The sequence below is a fragment of the Mesoplodon mirus genome (assembly GCF_964341445.2).
Source record: "Mesoplodon mirus genome assembly, chromosome: 4".
In the NCBI taxonomy this organism is placed as follows: Eukaryota; Metazoa; Chordata; class Mammalia; order Artiodactyla; family Ziphiidae; genus Mesoplodon; species Mesoplodon mirus.
Genome location: NC_138979.1, coordinates 83,653,679 through 83,673,385, shown reverse-complemented (window position 1 = coordinate 83,673,385; position 19,707 = coordinate 83,653,679). Strand labels below are relative to the sequence as shown.

Here is a 19,707-nt window from a genome sequence, read left to right as displayed (position 1 = left end):
TTTACTTTTTCCTTTAACAGTGGTTAAGAATTCTGAAAAAGAGTCTTTAAGCAGGTAGGATTTTATGGATTTTTAAAACTTGTATGTTTAACTAAGGGAACATGGAGAAAAGAAACTAATGTTTGTTGAGTGTTCTACTCTGGGTTAGACACTGTATTACGTGCTTAAATTTGTTACATCATAGAGTCATCACAATCGCTTTACAAAGTAGCTGTGCTATATAGCTTACTTTAATTAATTAGGCAGCTGTGGTTTGGAGGGCTTGGTTAATTGACCCATGATTCCATAGACAACAAGTTGCTGACCTGTGATGTGACGGTCAGCCTCAGATCCACTCTCATGTCCTTCAGCAGAGATTGATAAGTACCCGTGTAGCACTGGGGTCAAGATACAGACCCAAATCAGATCAACTCAGAAAGTCAAATTTAGTTATGTACTAACTCTGATTTAGAGTTTTCCTAAGAAGCCTGGTTAGTCCAAGCCTTTGTCCTGATATATTTGACAATTGCAGTGGTAACTAGTACCTTGTATTTACCATTAAGGTGTTATGGCAGATCTCAGGTAGCTGAGGCCTCAGAACCATAGGGTTTTATACAAGCAAGACCTCATTAGGCAGGTCTCCTTAGATATAACGATGTCTACTCTCCTTAAGGTGAATTAGTTTTCTATAAGAGAAGAGTATCTGCCTATAGACCATGTTATGTTAATTAAATTCAACATCTACATAGAGCATCTGTCTAGTTGATTTCTCTACTTACTGCCTTCCCAGTCTGGTTTTGGTTTTCCCTTCAGGGTAGTACCCTTGCCTGGTTCTCTGAAGTTTTTTTTTTTTTTTCCTAGAGTCTTTTTTCTTTTCTTTTTTTTTTTTTTTAAAATACATTTGGTTATTTGTTTATTTTTGGCTGCATTGGGTCTTCATTGCTGCACGTGGGCTTTCTCTAGTTGCGGCGAGCAGGGGCTACTCTTCGTTGTGGTGCACGGGCTTCTCATTGCAGTGGCTTCTCTTGTTGCAGAGTGCTCGGGCTTCAGTAGTTGTGGCACGTGGGCTCAGTAGCTGTGGCTCATGGGCTCTAGAGCACAGGCTCAATAGTGTGGCGCACAGGCTTAGTTGCTCTGGGGTATGTGGGATCTTCCCAGACCAGGGCTCGAACCCGTGTCCACTGCATTGGCAGGCGGATTCTTAACTACTGTGCCACCAGGGAAGTCCCGAGCCCATCCTTGATTCAGGAACCATTGCCTTCACAGGCTGAAATCTTAAAGGTTGGAGACTGCCATTGAGCAGGCCTCAGGGGTGAGGCACAGGGGTGATTTGGGAGGGGAGCCTATAGGAAGGAAGATATTTAGGCAGTACATAGGGAAAGAGAGGCACAGCTGCCAGGATTCTGTTTCTACAGTACTGTCTCTGCTTGGGGATCTGAGTGCCTATGAGGGTTTTTAAGAGCTAGCTATTCATGTGGACCTGAATAAGGCAGGACCTGTATAGGAAAACTAAGTAGACTTTATAATTTTTAATGTTTTAATCTCTCTGGGAATGGTTTAACATATAAATTAGACATATAAATTTGTTCTTTGACTTTTGTACATTTAACTCTCAAAAATTTCAGGGGACTCCCTGTACTGTTTAGAGTAAAGGGAAGGAATGGGGCCTTCTTTTTTTTTTTTTTAATACATTTATTTATTTATTTATTTAATTTTTGGCTTCATTGCTGCGCACGGGCTTTCTCTAGTTGCGGTGAGTGGGGGCTATTCTTCGTTGCGGTGCACGGGCTTCACATTGTGGTGGCTTTTCTTGTTGCGGAGCATGGGCTCTAGGCATGCGGGCTTCAGTAGTGGTGGCATGTGGGCTCAGTAGTTGTGGCTCGCCGGCGCTAGAGTGAAAGCTCAATAGTTGTGGTGCACGGGCTTAGCTGCTCCGTGGAATGTGGGATCTTCCCAGACCAGGGCTTGAAGCTGTGTCCCCTGCATTGGCAGGTGGATTCTTAACCCCCTGTGCCATTGGGATAGCCCGGGAGCCTTCTTTAATAAGTGGTTTCCCTGCTGGAGAACCAAGACTGCCATTTTTGATGGACACAGATTACTCTTTGAACCAGGCACGGACAATGGAGAAGGAACAGCATATCCTTCTACTTTGTTTTAGGTCATCAGGTTTGTTCCAGTTCTGGTAAACAAAAGTTATGTTACCCATTAATTGGGTTTTCAGTTCAGGTTTTAGGACTTTTGGTGAAAACAAATTATTCTTAGGCTCTGCCAGTATACTGGCTGTCACCCTTTGTTATGGGAACTAAGAATGGGTCTTAGCTAGATATTTCATAGGTTGGGAGAGATGGAAGCAGAAATAGGTAACTAAAAGCTTTTCCAAAACAGAGGCCACATTTTAATGATGTCAGAAAACATCATTTAATATATAGATAACCAACCTTTCACTTGATTTTGTTTGTTTGTTTTCGGTTAAAGAAATGAAGTCACTCATTTTTGTTATATATTTTTGCTCTGAAGCCTTTCCAACAAACCTGGTGTTGATGATTCATGGCCTACATCAGATGATGAAGACTTAGATTTTGATACCAAGGTAAAGTTCTCTCCTGTGAAATTAGTTTTCCTGCTTTGAATTTAGTTTTGTGTAGTATTAACTTTTAAAGTTTAGCAGTGGTCTACCTCTCATTGTTTTATGTTTGTAGTAGAAAGTTGGTCAGAGCAAACCATTTTATAAAAATATGACTAGTTGAATTTTTTTTTTTACTTTGCTAAATACTGAAGGTCGGGGCTGAAGAGGAAATGGGCTGGGAAGTAGATAGTGAGAGGAAAAGTGTATTGGGAAGCACTTTCCCACAAGGGAGGAAATACGAAATTTGGTCAAGGATAAGGATTCTTACTGTGACTTTTCAACCATACTGACGTGATTTATATATACTCATGCTTAAATGAAATCTTTAGTGGATACAGTTACTTACTGTAATAATCATAGAATTTTCCTGGGGCCTTTCAGTTCCAAAACTATGTAGCATATATCATCTAGTTCTTTTTTCTTGGACAATTTTTATTTTGGTATCATAGAGTTGTTAGGAGAGAGCTTTTTTTTTCTCTGTTTCTGTCTTTGGTTCTGCATTAAGCCTAAAATAACAGTCGAAATTATGGAAATTTAGAAATTAAAATTCTGTTTCTCAAAATCCATATTATGAAGGGATTTTGCTGTGTTTTCTGAAGCATTCCATTAAGCGTATATTCAGGGAATTCCCTGGTTGTCCAGTGGTTAGGACTCCACGCTCTCACTGCCAAGGACCCAGGTTCAATCCCTGGTCGGGGAATTAAGATCCCACAAGCAGTGCAGGATCTTATTTCCCCGACCAGGGGTTGAACCCATGCCCACTGCAGTGGAAGCATGGAGTTTTAACCACTGGATCGCCAGGGAATTCCCAATACTTCTTATTCTTAAAGCTCTTGTTTTCTTCTCTAGAATGTCCTGAAACCAAGCTTAACAAAGCTAATGAGTGCTTTTCAGCAATCCAAGGAAAACAGTAAGTTATTTGAAGACTATCCTTCTTGTGTTATTCACTGATTTGAAATTATGGATGTTCTCATGCACTCCACCTTGTTTTCACTATAGTAGAAGCAAAATGTGGCATCGTGAGACCAGAAGAGAGAACCTTCTTTGAGCACAATAGTTCTAATAGTGGAAATGAAGATGTGGTCAAAACCTTTCCCAAACCATCAATCCAGGGCGTCTCTCATCCTGCTTTCCCATCACCTGAACCTCTCCCAAAACCTCTCAAGTCTTTAGCAGGCCTTGGTCTTACAAAGGTAAGTTGTTCTGTTTTGTTTTTAACTTTTTTTTCTGTGCTTTTTCACATACCAGCCCCCTGATTCTTACAGTGATGAAAAGGATCCCTTACAGAAATGGAATTCCTCAAGATCATGATAGAAAACAGTGTAATAACAAGAGCAATATATGTGCAGGATTGAGATTTATGAACGTTGGTGGCAGTAAACCATTCTGAAGTATGCCATTATGAAAGGAAAGAATGAGAAAGCAACTAGAAAGAACAACTAGATGAATATGAAAATGGGGAGGGGGATGAAGGGGAATAATTCATTTAAGAAGGACAAGATGAATTTAAAGATTGAATGAGGGTCAAGATGAGAGAGATTATTATACAAACAACAGAAATAGTGGGGTTAAGTGTGAGCAGGAACTCTATATTATAAAATATGATAGAAATTATATCAAATTCAAATTAACAAGAGAAAATCAGGTCATGGGAAAAAATGCTCATACTCTTTTGAATGACATATAGTTGATTTTTATGAAGAACTGAAAGAGAATTTGATCCTTACCTTTTTTTGGTTGTTGTTGTTTTTTAATTGAAGTGTAATTGATTTACAATACTGCGTTAGTTTCAGGTGTACAGCAAAATGACTTGGTTATACATATATATGTATATATCTATATTCTTTTCAATTCTTTTCCATTATAGTTGATTACAAGGTATTGAATATAGTTCCATGTGGAAGTTAGTTTTAATTTGAAGTTTTTTCCTTTTTAAAAAATTCTCACTTTTAAATTAATAAGGTTATGTCTTATATTTAATCTAGCAAAACCTTTGTTCATAGATAATGCAAGAAGAGCTCTGTTTTAGGCCTTATCAGATTTATTATGAATTAAGAATTTGGGGCCCTTCTGTTTCTTGTGGTTTCTTACTTACTGTTTGGTATATACTTAACTAATTTATCTTACTATTTGGAATCATCTTGGTAGGTGTTTTAGATCTTTTTGAGAATAAACAGAGAGGAAGTAAATAAGTATTTTATCTAGTCTTTCACTAAGATTATAATTTCTAATTGTGTAAATGAGGTTCTTAATTTCAAGTCATGAAATGAGAAAATTTTAAACTGCAACAGTCTTAAAGAAAAAAATATAGAAATCATTTTTTCTGGAGAGATTCTGATTTATCTTTTCCTAGTAATATCTGCACATAATGGGCACATATACACACATCAAATGAATGAAAGCACAATTTATGATTTTTTTCTAATATAAACTACTTGTTATTATAAAATAATAAGGAAGGAAAAATTACCAGCAGAGTGTACAAAATTATCTTTGCAAGATAATTTTTTACTTTTTAAAATATCTCCAGCAGTAGGTACATTTCATGTTATTCTTGAGAAACATTATTAACTTCAGTATTTATGGTTAAACTAGCATGTAAATATTTTGTTATACAAGTTAAACTAACATGTAAATTTTTTCATATCTAAAACCCAGGAATCCTGGTTACTTGATTTTTTAGTCGCTTTGTTCTTCCCTCATGTGAATATTGGGTCCTGTTTGTTAATCATAGATGTATCTGAGAACTTTTAAATCTCCAACTTGGATAATCATAGTTTTACTAATTTTTTTTAGTTCTATATCATTTCCCCAATCTTTAACTGCCATTCTATAAGGCGTAGATAGTAAGAGTTATTAGCGTGCTGTTCACAGGTGAATAAGGAAACCATGTGAATTTTAAAATAGGGTTTTATATTTCTTCCATACATCATAGTAGTACTTAAAAATGCCTCATAATTCCATAATCACATAAACATTCTCTTCTACAATTTCAAACTTATGTTTTACGATTAATTTTTGAAAAGGAGTTTTCCTGTAGTCTCTTGAGTTGGTGTTTTACAATTAAATCTTTTCATTACACTTAAAAATGCTTATTGCTATAATATCCCAGAAATGAATATTTGTGCATATTCATGAAAGTGTATATTTTTATCCTTAAACAAATGTTGCAATATATAATCGAAAAATTGAATCTCATAGTTTTCTTCCCCAGTCTTGTTTATATTTTCAAAAGTTCAGAACTCTGCATAGGTTTGCATCATTTAATTATACCAGGTTAGTATATTTTACAGATATTTATCTTAACATCATATGCTTTTCCTGAATAAGTTTATCTATTACTAATCCAAATGCATTTATCCAAATCTTTCCTCTAAGTCCCCTGGGTGCCTCAAATTTGTTATGCCCCAAACTGAAGACATTGTCCCTGATGCTTTCCTCTTTCCTGACTCTTTGTAAGCTACTCTGTCATCTGTCTTCCCCATCCTAGTAGATAACATCACTGAAATACCAAAGCAGGAAAAATCCTGGACTCCATCCCTCCCTGAAATCACCACATCCTGTTGCTCATCAAGTTCAGTATTTTCTACCTGCTTACCATTTTTCATTTCCTATTACTTTCTCACTTATAATTTTGAAATGCTCTTTTCTAGTTTTGCTCCCCTGATGTTCATCTTTACGTTGCTGCCAGAGTGACCTTTCTAAAATATATTTGTGAAGATGTAACACCTCTACTTATGTAGTGGATCCCCATCACATGAAGGAGAAAGTTCATGTTCTAGGAGGACACTTGCTTTTTTTGGTTTGGCTCTGATCCTCCAGTTTTGTCTCTCCATACCATTCCCGGTAACTGTGTTCTAGTTTTCCACGTGACTTGTTATGTTGTTTCACGCCTCGTCCTTTTGCTCAGGCTGCCCTTTCTAGAATCCCCTTCACATCCCTGCTCTACACTGTGTGTGTCTTTTAAGACACAGACCTGTCTTTGCAGCATTTCCTGAGCTACCCAGATACAGCTGACTCCTCTTTCCTGTGTGCCCTTCCTGTACTCTGTTCACATCAGTTGTAGAGCTTTTGAATGATACTTTGCTGTTCTTACTTGTTTTCATGTAGCTCTACTTCTCCTGGACTACAGAGGAGAATCGGTCATCTATTTATATTTCCAGCTTTTCTCCCAGGATAGTGCCGATGATTTGATAGATCCAGTAAATGTTTGTGGTCTTACTGATTGATTGAATGACCAAATGAATGAATATGATGTTTTCTGGAATGAGGTGTTTGTTTTGTTTTGTTTTTATAGGAAGGAGCAACAAATCCAGAAATAGGAGTAAAAGAAAATGATACTGATATTGAAAGCACTCCACAAGAGCAAACAGATCATAACAATTTGACTTCTGTTGATGGAGCTCAGAAAAATAATAGGAGTGGTGAGTTAGTAAATATTTATGAATTTTTTTCTATGCTTAAAGGCTAGTCTAAAAACATCTAAAGTGTGTAGATCCAAATTTACTACCCGTTTCTTTCTTTTTATTTTTTCTGCGGTACGCGGGCTTCTCACTGCTGTGGCCTCTCCCTTTGCGGAGCACAGGCTACAGACGCACAGGCCCAGTGCCCACGGCTCACGGGCCCAGCAACTCTACGGCATGTGGGATCTTCCCGGACCGGGGCACAAACCAATATCCCCTGCGTCGGCAGGTGGGCTCTCAACCACTGCGCCACCAGGGAAGCCCTTTTTTTTTTTCTTTCCATTTCTTTTAAAGTATGTTTCTTTTGCTCTGTTTCCTCAGAAGTATCCCAACTACTACCAACTATTTTTCTTCCTAAGAATGCCTCAACCTTCTGAAATTCTTTTCTGCTACTTTATTTTATTTAAATATTTGTGGATGGAGATAGACATGTATGTATTTAAAATTCATAGCAGTAAATGTTCTCATTAATGTATCTTTGGCTGCACTCTACAGATATGATGTCAGCATTAGGATTAGGAGAAGAGGAAGGTATAGAATCACCTTGGGATTCTGAGGTACTGTCTTCTATTATTATTATTATTTTTTATTTTAAAATATAAACACTGAGTGATGTTAAAACATAAAAGGGGGGATGCTTTGACTTTACTTTCTCACCTTTGCATTTGCCCATCAAAGTTTTTCCTTATATATTTAACCTGTAATTAACTAAATAATTGTGTGCTAAGTATAATAACTACCACATAGTACGCTTTTGTTAATTTGCAAGATCCACCTAATGAAACCAGTGTAGCACAGAGAAAAAACCAAGGCTTAGAAGTCATAAGGAATCAGTTTAGGTTCTGAAGTTAAATTTATCTAAAAACTGAAGCATTATTCCAGGTCAGCCTATGGCCAAATGTATGTTTCTTTTTTCTTTTCTTTTTTTAAAAAATTTTTGTTGGAGTCTAGTTGATTTACAATGTTGTGTTACTTTCAGATATACAGCAAAGTGAATCAGTTATACATATATCCACTCTTTTTTCGATTCCTTCCCCATATAGGCCATTACAGAGTATTCAGTAGAGTTCTCTGTGCTATACAGGAGGTCCTTATTATTGATCTATTTTATATATAGTAGGGTGTATCTGTCAGTCCCAGTCTCCCAAGCAAATGTATGTTTCTTTGGTACATATGGATGTGTAAAACTCCTAGTGAGGTTCAGAGAGAAACAGGTTGAAATGTAGTTTTTTACCACTTAGACCTGAAAAAGATAGTGCCTGAGACTTGAAAGTATTAGTACATTTGGATTTTCAAATAGATCTGCAAGGAACGTTTCAAGAGAAGCAAAAGAATGGGGAATAATAAGTATGTGGCATTATAATAACAACAGTTAGGTTTAGCGATGTTTTAATAAGTACACACCATTTTGGATAAACTAGTGTGCGTTGAGTACCTTTATGGCAGCCATACTTGAAGTAACGTAAATATAAAGTAATGATGACCTGTTGTAAGGTGACAGCTATGGAAAGAGATAAGAAGGGCCTGATCTGTTAGACCTAGGCAGCTGCTGCAGTGATACAGCACTGTGTTTAAAGTCAAAAGACATGGTAGCATCCTGGTTCTGTCACGAGCTGTGGGATCTCGGAAAAACTTGTCTACCCTGGTTGAGCGTCAGTGACGTCCTTCGTAAAAATGGTACTGGTACCCACTTGTCAGGTAGGTGTAGGGAACAGATGTGGTAAGAGCTGTGAACACACCTTGTAAACTGTAAAGGGTGCTATAGAAATGTAAGACAAAAATGATCACAGTGGCAATTAGTGACTCACTAAATGCTGGGGCACTTTTTTAAAACCTGAAGGACAATAAAATGACAGTAGTGTTATGAATAGGAAAATTAGAACGGGCATGTGGATTTCTAGCTTGGGGTATGTTAAGTTTCTATATAGACTGTTATCGGAGATCTCCTATAGGTATCAAGTGCTTTGGTACTTGAGGTCCTCTCGACATTTTAAATGTTTTGTTCTTAAATAAATTCCTGTTATTGAATACCAACTATATACTGGGCAGTTAGACACTGACTGTACCAATTGAGGGGTAAGGCTGTAGTGGTGGGAACATAAAACCCAACAGGAATCCTTTATAAGTCACTGTTAAGTCCTTCATGTAAAGAAAATGGAGAGAGCTTCCCTGGTGGCGCAGTGGTTGAGAGTCCACCTGCCGATGCAGGGGATACAGGTTCGTTCCCCGGTCCGGGAAGATCCCACGTACCGCAGACCGGCTGGGCTCGTGAGCCATGGCCGCTAAGCCTGCGCGTCCAGAGCCTGTGCTCCTCAACGGGAGAGGCCACAACAGTGAGAGACAAAGAAAATGGAGAATGTTACGTTAGACAACATTGAGAGAGTTTGTAGTTAGGATGGGGATGGGAGTGGGAGTGGAATTTAGGTAGTCAGAAAAGATCTGCATGTGAGAAAAGCTACCAAGGGGAGGATGGGAAAGAGCCAGTCATGTCAGGGTCCAGGAGAGGGACATTCTGGACAAAGAGAGCAGCGGATCCCATCATTACACTCTCGCATCTTGGAAGGACCAGGAAACAGGAAGTGGGGTAACTGTCCTTACAATCACTTTTATCATTGTTGTTGTATGTAGAAAATAAAATGTGCATAAGAAAAGCTTGGCACATTTAGATGCTTAATAAATAAAAGTTCTTATTCTTCCCTTATTAAAGCTTGCTGTACTTTTTTGAAGAGTTGCATAACTATATTTAAATTTTCTCCTATTATTTAAACATAACAGTTTTTATTACTACTTCGCTATTTTATTCAACTATTTTTCCTATCAATAAAAATTTTATCAAATTACAGATTCTTATAAGCCCTTGTTTACCTAAATGAAGCATCTTCTACAGTGTTCTGTTTATGCTCAACATGAAATACTTCATGGTTTCTTTTCATGCCAAGTATATTATTTTAATACTAAAAATTTCTGTCTTTAGAAATATTTTAAATTTATAGCAAGGGTACTTATTAAAGCATTTATTTAAACACATATTTTTTAAAAATACTCTCTTCTTTTGACAATGAATGTAAAGTAGAGTTAGGTGTTTTGAAGTTAATTCTTTGCTGAAATGTGCCTGTAAGTCAGGCACATTTTTTGTCTGTGAAAATAATTCCTCTGGCTTTCCATGCTCAGTTTACAGAGTCAGTAGCCAAATGAGGATAAAAGATAGACTTGATCTAGAGAGTGTATATGAAGTTTTCTATTTCAGTGTTTGGGTTTTCAATGCATGCTTCTCTTATTTTTAAATCTAATTGCTTGTAAAGTAGGAAATTTTTAAAAAGTAGGGTATTTCCAGCTATTAGAAGGGGATTAGGAAAGCTTTATGCAACTCATTATTAATATCAATTTTAACAGAGTATCTCTGAGAGACTTCCAGAGAAGTATGTTGATCATTTATCTGGAGCTGCAGGTCAAAGAGGAAAAAATATATTAAATGGACAAGTAGAAGGTAAGAACTATATTTTTATGAAAAAGTCATTTGACAGCATGTTGATTTAAAATGGGAATTCTGATATATTCTAATAGCCAAAGAAAATCACCTGTCGGTTAAGAGGAAGTATCATTCCTCACACTGATTTCAAGTTGAACTGAGCCTGTCTCATTCTGGAAAAGAAGTGCTGTATCAGAAGAACTAAGCAGCTACATCTTTTTTTCTTGTCAAAAATCCATCAGCAGTTTTTAGGCAGTTTTTATTTGGCCAAAAAGCAGTGCTTGAATACCTAACTGTGTGGTGTGTTCTATTTAAGCTCTGAGTGTCCAGATGTTCTTTTGTAGACAACATGCCATGATATAATCATCTATCTCCATGTCTGTTACCAAGTTACACTGTGAAGTGTGCCACCCTTTTGAGGTGGTCCTCAAAGACACAGTTTGCTTGTTGTTTAACCAAGTGTCCTAAAGCATGTACCTGAAGTTATATCATTTTTTATTCTAAAAAGCTACGCAGCTTATATTCTGAAAACTATTAAAAAAACATAACACTGTTGATGCAAAAAAAAAAAAGGAAAATCACCTGTCAAATGCATAGTGAGGAAAAAGATGAGAAAAGGAGGGAAGCTGTGTATCTTATCTGGTGTCAGCCACAGATTAAATTGAGAGTCCCCTTTAAGGAGCTAAATTATTAGTTCCGTTTCAAGGTACTCTACAACCTAAGGAAAGTCGGGAAATGAGGAAGAGGAAAGAAGGACTAAAGAATGAGAGAGGCAGAGGTTACAGGGAGTAAATGAAGGAAAAGGAAGCAGGGGTCTGTGGAGGACGGGGGCAAAGTAAAATAGGTCTTTAGAAAAGGGAAGAGAAGAGTATTTGAAACGTGAGACAAATTTGAAGTGAGCTTCCAGCACCGAAACTTGTCAGAGACGAACAGCAAAGCTTTCCCACTCTTACTGTGGGAATGTAGAAGCAGACTGATAGGCCAGAGTTTCTCAAATTTTAATTAGTCCCCTGGGGACCTTGTGAAAAGTGCACATGCTGAGCAGCAGGTCTGGGATTGTGCATTTCTGACAAGCTCTCAGAGTAGCAAGGGTGTAGGCTTGCATTGAGAGAAATCTGGAAGAGGAGCCACTGGATAGTTCAAGACAGAACAGGATCAAGGAAGAGTATTATTTTGTTTTTCTTTCTGAGTGTGTTTATAGCCAGAGGGTAGCAAAGCGTTGAAGTAGAACTTATAGATGTAAGGTGCCACTGCTAAGCAAAGAGGAAAAAAGAAGTGGTGGGGATGATCCATAAAAAGAATGTCAAAGGGAGAGAATTAAGACCACAGATCCAGAGACTACCTTTGAAGAGGAAAGAATATAGTGAAAGGAAAGAGGGGGGAAAGAAGGGTGTTAGGGAGGTGATTGTGGAGGTGATGAGGAAACTTGAGAGAACTCTCGTTAGATGACTTCAGTGTATTTACACTGAAACAAGGTTAGGTCATTGCTGCTCCAGAGAATACTGGAAGCAGGAGTGGGTGCTAGAATTGAGGTAAACCCCAGCTCCTCCTTGTAACTATCAGGCATCAAAGATATATGTTGTGTTGGTATGTGTTATTCAAATGAGATTAATTTGAATATGGAAGCATTGGCTGTTTTTTGTTTTTTTAAGATAGGTTTGTGGTTTTTTTTTTTTGGCTGCTTGGCTTGGCATGTGGGATCTTAATTTCCCCGACCAGGGATTGAACCCGTGCCTCCTGCAGTAGAAGCATGGGGTCTTCACCACTGGACCGCCAGGGGAGTCCCTAAGATAGCTAATTTTTTGATGATAATTGTTTCACAAAAATCCTTTTAAACATTAGCATGATATACTGAACCAAACTAATTTTGGAAACAAAAGAAATTAATAGGGTTCATTCCCTAAATGCTAGAATTGTTATTTTCAGTAAATACTACACTGATTTTGAAATATGAAAGATTTTTAATATCTAATAATTCTGTGGCAGTAAAATTTACTTTTTCCCTTTTGATAATCGTACTTCGATGTTGAAAACTTATAATACGTTATTTCTTAGATGTGCCTTATATACCTTCTTGCATGAGTGGATCGAGAAACTTTAAGATGACTAAACTAGAGGATCCAAGAAATGTAGGCATACCAGTAGCCCACATGGGTATGGAAAAACATGAATATTTTTATGAACTATTATTCTACAAGTGTATATCCAAGCTGATCAGTTCATAACCCTTTCTCTGATGAGAAATGAATTATACATTCAACTGAACTGTCATCCCAACTGTGCACTTCCTAAATTACAGGACAAACTGAAGAACATGATAAATACCTGTAGTATAACGGTGTAAATGATGCTGCTGTATTGCATTCAAGATGTGCTGTTGCATTTTACCATCAGCTTTCACATTTACCTTCTCGGGGTCATGATTTGTTGCTCTGATTAAAGATCACTTTTCTCCTCATCAATCAGCATGTTCACATTGGTACATGTGCATTTTTCTATTTTATAAAGGCTTTTGGAACATAATCTTCCTTTTGAAATCTTAACTGCATGTTTTGTTAAACCTGTACTCCTATTTTTTCTTCAGTATCTATAGTGGATTCATATGTCTGTCTTGTTGCAGTCCTAACTTCCCCCAAGAAACAAAACACCAAAACCTAAAGTATTCACTGCCAAGGCCAAGCATGAGGGTTCTGCTCAGTACTAACTGCATGAATATATAGTTGGCTTTCATAGTTACGTGTAATTGATTCTATGTCCCTTTTGCCTTTTAGATTCTCCTGAAAAATATCCTCACTTGAAGGTAAAAACTTATATTTTTGTCTTGAATTATTAACTACAGATTGTATCAAATGTACATTATTTATTAATCAACTTGTTTCAAAACCCATTCAGCCTGCAGTTGGAGTGAAAGATTCTGTTCCTAATAAAGCAGTAGGAATGAAGGATTTACAAACAGCCAGATCAGGTAAATTTTGCAGTGCAAATTTCACTCTGGAAAGAGGTACACTAAAATATTTGAAACGCTCACAGCCTTCATATTCCTAATTCTTTTTTCTTTTGTTTTTGCAAGTTTAATTGAAGGATTTGACATAAATAAGGCACATGTTATTGTTGGTATCCATGTTTTGAAAAAAAGATATTTACAAGCATAAGAAAAAGATATTTTTAAAATGTAAGCTTTAACTCAGATGTTTCTATGTACGTTTCAATACCCTAAAGTTCTCAGTTAGGAATCTCTGTACTTCTTAGGGATTCTCAGAGGTTAATTATTAGATTCTAAGATTTTTCCAGTTTTATAAAATGCTTATTTGAATTCTGACCTTAACCTAGAGTAAAGCTTCACTTGCTAACATGTCAATTGTATTTCAAATTTAATTATTTCATTTTAGTGGTGTTACACGGATGAGCTTAAACCAACCAGATGTTTTGATTAGCAGACTCTGTGTGTGTGTGTGTGTGTGTGTGCGTGTGTGTGGTCTTTGATTATTAAAAGTGGGGGAAAGTAATCATACCTTAATGACGATTTGATAGACACAATCTTGTAAAACAGTAATTCTGAACGTTTTGGGCTTTAAGATCCTTTTATTTATTTGTTTGTTATTTTTTATGATGCAGATATATAGGATCCTTTTATACTTTTAAAAATTATTGAGAATCCCAAGGAACTTTTGTTTAAGTAGGTTGTATCTACTGATGTTTACTGTATTGGAAAATAAAACTGAAAAATTTAAAATACAAACACACACTCATACATTCTATTAGCCATTAGAAGTATGACGTTATCACATATCTTGTCTCTGGAAAACTGCTCTGTACACTTAAAACAGAATGAGAATGGAAATAACGTTTACTGTTATTGTGAAAATAGTTTTGACCTCTTGGACCCCTTGAACGGTTGAGTCTTGGGACTCCAGGGATGCTCAGGTGACACTTGAGAACCACTGTTTTAAACCATTTACAGAGCTCATGGATGTGAAATGATAAAGGGACGCTTGTGATGAAACAGGCTTTAAACTTTCACTTTTACATTTCTTGCTTTCTTCTTTGATTTGTCTTTTTTTTAATGTATACAGCAGGTTCTTATTAGTCATCAATTTTATACACATCAGTGTATACATGTCATTCCCAATCTCCCAATTCATCCCACCACCATCCCCAACGCCCTGCGGTTTTCCCTCCTTGGTGTCCATACGTTTGTTTTCTACAACTGTGCCTCAATTTCTGCCCTGCAAACCAGTTCATCTGTACCATTTTTCTAGGTTCCACATATATGCGTTAATATACGATATTTGTTTTTCTCTTTCTGACTTACTTCACTCTGTATGACAGTCTCTGGATCCATCCACGTCTCAACAAATGACCCAATTTCATTCCTTTTTTATGGCTGAGTAATATTCCATTGTATATATGTACCCCATCTTCTTTATCCATTCGTCTGTCGATGGGCATTTAGGTTGCGTCCATGACCTGCCTACGGTAAATAGTGCTGCAGTGAACATTGGGGTGCATGTGTCTTTTTGAATTATGGTTTTCTCAGGGTATATGCCCAGTAGTGGGATTGCTGGATCATATGGTAATTCTATTTTTAGTTTTTTAAGGAACCTCCATACTGTTCTCCATAGTGGCTGTATCAGTTACATTCCCACCAACAGTGCAAGAGGGTTCTCTTTTCTCCATACCCTGTCCAGCCTTTGTTGTTTGTACATTTTCTGATGAAGCCCATTCTAACTGGTGTGAGGTGATACCTCATTCTAGTTTTGATTTGTATTTCTCTAATAATTAGTGATGTTGAACAGCTTTTCATGTGCTTCTTGGCCATCTGTATGTCTTCTTTGGAGAACTGTCTATCTAGGTCTTCTGCCCATTTTTGGATTGGGTTGTTTGTTTTTTTAATATTGAGCTGCATGAGCTGTTTATATGTTTTGGAGATTAATCCTTTGTCCGTTGATTTGTTTGCAAATATTTTCTCCCATTCTGAGGGTTGTCTTTTTATCTTGTTTATGGTTTCCTTTCCTGTGCAAAAGCTTTGAAGTTTCACTAGGTCCCATTTGTTTATTTTTGTTTTTATTTCCATTACTCTAGGAGGTGGATCAAAAAAGATCTTGCTGTGATTAATGTCAAAGAGTGTTCTTCCTATGTTTTCCTCTAAGAGATTTATAGTGTCCAGTCTTACATTTAGGTCTCTAATCTATTTTGAGTTTATTTTTGTGTATGGTGTTAGGGAGTGTTCTAATATCATTCTTTCCATGTATCTGTCCAGTTTTCCCAGCACCACTTATTGAAGAGACTGTCTTTCTCCATTGTATGTCCTTGCCTCCTTTGTCATAGATTAGTTGACCATAGGTGTGTGGGTTTACCTCTGGGCTTTCTATCTTGTTCCATTGATCTATGTTTCTGTTTTTCTGCCAGTACCATATTGTCTTGATTACTGTAGCTTTGTAATATAGCCTGACGTCAGGGAGTCTAATTCCTCCATCTGCGTTTTTTTTTCCCTCAAGACTGCATTAGGTATTCGGGGTCTTTTTTGTCTCCATACAAATTTTACGATTTTTTGTTCTAGTTCTGTAAAAAATGCCATTGGTAATTTGATAGGGATTGCATTGAATCTGTAGATTGCTTTGGGTAGTATAGTCATTTTCACAATATTGATTCTTCCAATCCAAGAACATGGTTTATCTCTCCATCTGTTGGTACCATCTTTAATTTCTTTCATCAGTGTCTTATACTTTTCTGCATACAGATCTTTTGTCTCCCTAGGAGGGTTTATTCCTAGGTATTTTATTCTTTTTGTTGCAATGGTAAATGAGAGTGTTTCCTTAATTTCTCTTTCATATTTTTCATCATTAGTGTATAGGAATGCAAGAGATTTCGGTGCATTAATTTTGTATCCTGCACCTTTACCAAATTCTTTGATTAGCTCTAGTAGTTTTCTGGTGGCATCTTTAGGATTCTCTATGTATGGTATCATGTCATCTGCAAACAGTGACAGTTTTACTTCTTCTTTTGCAATTTATATTCCTTTTATTTCTTTTTCTTCTCTGATTGCTGAGGCTAGGACTTCCAAAACTATGTTGAATAATAGTGGTGAGAGTGGACATCCTTGTCTTGTTCCTGATCTTAGAGGAAATGCTTTCAGTTTTTCACCATTGAGAATGATGTTTGCTGTGGGTTTGTAATATATGACCTTTATTATGTTGAGGTACGTTCCCTCTATGCCCACTTTCTGGAGAGTTTTTATCATAAATTGGTGTTGAATTTTGTTGAAAGCTTTTTCTGCATCTATTGAGATGATCATATGGTTTTTATTCTTCAATTTGTTAATATGGTGTATCACATTGATTGATTTGTGTATATTGAAGAATCCTTGCATCCCTGGGATAAATCCCAGTTGATCATGGTGTATGATCCTTTTAATGCATTGTTGGATTCTGTTTGCTAGTATTTTGTTGAGGATTTTTGCATCTATATTCATCAGTGATATTGGTCTGTAATTTTCTTTTTTTGCCGTATCTTTGTCTGGTTTTGGTATCAGGGTGATGGTGGCCTCGTAAAATGAGTTTGGGAGTGCTCCTTCCTCTGCAATTTTTTGGAAGAGTTTGAGAAGGATGGGTGTTAGCTCTCCTCTAAATGTTTGATAAAATTCACCTGTGAAGCCATCTGCTCCTGGACTTTTGTTTGTTGGAAGATTTTTCATCACAGCTTCAATTTCATTACTTGTGATTGGTCTGTTCATATTTTCTGTTTCTCCTGGTTCAGTCTTGGAAGGTTATACCTTTCTAAGAATTTGTCCATTTCTTCCAGGTTGTCCATTTTATTGGCATAGAGTTGCTTGTAGTAGTCTCTTAAGATGCTTTGTCTTTCTGCGGTGTCTGTTGTAACTTCTCCTTTTTCATTTCTAATTTTATTGATTTGAGTCCTCTCCCTCTTTTTCTTGATGAGTCTGGCTAATGGTTTATCAATTTTGTTTATCTTCTCAAAGAACCAGCTTTTAGTTTTATTGATCTTTGCTATTGTTTTCTTTGTGTCTATTTCATTTATTTCTGCTCTGATCTGTATGTTTTCTTTCCTTCTGCTAACTTTGGGTTTTGTTTGTTCTTCTTTCTCTAGTTCCTTTAGGTATAAAGCTAGATTATTTATTTGAGATTTTTCTTGTTTCTTGAGGTAGGCTTGTATAGCTATAAACTTCCCTCTTAAGACTGCTTTTGCTGCATCCCATAGGTTTTGGATTGTTGTGTTTTCATTGTCATTTGTCTCTAGGTATTTTTTGATTTCCTCTTGGATTTCTTCAGTGATCTCTTGGTTATTTAGCAATTTACTGTTTAGCCTCCATGTGTTTGTGTATTTTTTGTTTTTCCACTGTAATTCATTTCTAATCTCATAGTGTTGTGGTCAGAAAAGATGCTTGATATGATTTCAATTTTCTTAAATTTACTGAGGCTTGGTTTGTGACCCAAGATGTGATTTATCCTGGAGAATGTTCTGTGCGCACTTGAGAAGAAAGTGTAATCTGCTGTTTTTGGATGGAATGTCCTATAAATATCAATTAAATCTATCTGGCCTATTGTGTCATTTAAAGCTTCTGTTTCCTTATTTATTTACATTTTGGATGATCTGTCCATTGGTGCAAGTGAGGTGTTAAAGTCCCCCACTATTATTGTGTTACTGTTGATTTCCTCTTTTACAGCTGTTAGCCGTTGCCTTATATATTGAGGTGGTCCTATGTTGGATGCATATATATTTATAATTGTTATATATTCTTCTTGGATTGATCCCTTGATCATTATATAGTGTCCTTCCTTGTCTTTTGTAACATTCTTTATTTTAAAGTCTATTTTATCTGATATGCGTATTGCTACTCCAGCTTTCTTTTGATTTCCATTTGCATGGAATATCTTTTTCCATCCCCTCACTTTCAGTCTGTATGTGTCCGTAGGTCTGAAGTGGGGCTCTTGTAGACAGCATATATATGGGTCTTGTGTTTGTATCCATTCAGCAAGCCTGTGTCTTTTGGTTGGAGCATTTAATCCATTCACGTTTAAGGTAATTATCAATATGTATGTTCCTATGACCATTTTCTTAATTCTTTTGTGTTTGTTTTTTTTCACACTTTAAAAACTTTATTTATATTAAAAAAACTCATTTGTTTTTAAAAGCATTAACAAGAGAGAAAGAAAACCAGAAAAGGTATGGAGCAGAAGACATGCCCCTTAGTAGTGTTCTGTGGGAAGGTGGGATTTTTGGTTCTCTGAAATTGAACGTTTAGTGTTTTTATAAATGAAAAGGAAAAAACAAACAGCTTTAACTTTAAGTCCCCAAAAGCCCATGGCTGTTCTATTACCCACACCCCACCGACAAAAAGAGCACCAGGAAAAGAGCAGCAGAAGACAAGAGAAATGAAGAGTGGAGCCACATCTGGATGGGGGCGATTTCCCTTGTGCAGTATGCTCTTAGGGTCACAGAGAGGAAAAGGCTCCTTTTTGCCAGAAAAGGAGTGGGACGAAATGTGAAGGGGAAAAGGGGTAAATAAGGAATTTTAATGCAGAGGGGAAGGGGGGTGGTGGGTTGTGCACTTTTCTCCTACCCCAAAGCCTCAATATATAAAGGAAGGGGGAGGGAGGAGGATAAAGATTTCCAGTTGCATTAAACAGAGCTTTTAGATTAAGGGGAGGAGTAAAAGGCAAATAAGGGAAAGGGTTAAAAAAAAATCAACCGCATAGCAGCTGATTCCTCTAGCCCAACCTGCTAATATACACTAAACTAAAAGGAGGAGGTATGGGATGGTGGGGGGTCGGGGAGGGGGATATGGACACGACTTCCCTATAACCACTTCAGAGATGACAATCATTCTGGGCAGCTAAGGAGTAAGAGCCACACCACTCACTCCTCCCACCAATCTCATCTGGAGGTTCATCAGAACAGGATTTTTGCAAAATCCCAACATATACAGTTGAGGAAAACCTTCTGTGGCTAAAATTAGAGGCTACTCCAATTCCCAATGGAGAGACTGAGGTTCTCTAGGTCACCTCTCCTCTTCTTTCTGCTATTTAGGGCCAAGAAGTAGGTAAGAAAGCAACAAATTTACTACATTTTGACAGAATTAAACTTGTATTATTTTGAAGGAGCCTGTGATCAAGAGTGATAAATGCGTACTGTCATCCCTAGAGCAACTG

At 36.9% G+C, this 19,707-nt stretch overlaps 1 protein-coding gene and 1 pseudogene across 2 annotated transcripts in view; one reads left to right on the top strand and one right to left on the bottom strand.

Annotated features, from left to right (window-relative positions):
* Positions 1–19,707, bottom strand: part of LOC309803326 (ankyrin repeat domain-containing protein 26-like) — a 361,186-nt pseudogene that overhangs the window by 113,529 nt on the left and 227,950 nt on the right. The window lies entirely within an intron of this gene.
* LOC309803322 (ankyrin repeat domain-containing protein 26-like) overlaps positions 1–19,707 on the top strand; it is a 138,971-nt gene that overhangs the window by 22,497 nt on the left and 96,767 nt on the right. The window contains exons 7-16 of the mRNA XM_082619393.1: positions 21–54; positions 2,497–2,569; positions 3,455–3,515; positions 3,605–3,798; positions 6,903–7,029; positions 7,564–7,625; positions 10,462–10,555; positions 12,593–12,691; positions 13,309–13,337; positions 13,430–13,502. Of these exons, the coding sequence (XP_082475519.1) occupies positions 21–54; positions 2,497–2,569; positions 3,455–3,515; positions 3,605–3,798; positions 6,903–7,029; positions 7,564–7,625; positions 10,462–10,555; positions 12,593–12,691; positions 13,309–13,337; positions 13,430–13,502 (846 nt within the window). The remainder of the gene's footprint in view (positions 1–20; positions 55–2,496; positions 2,570–3,454; positions 3,516–3,604; positions 3,799–6,902; positions 7,030–7,563; positions 7,626–10,461; positions 10,556–12,592; positions 12,692–13,308; positions 13,338–13,429; positions 13,503–19,707) is intronic.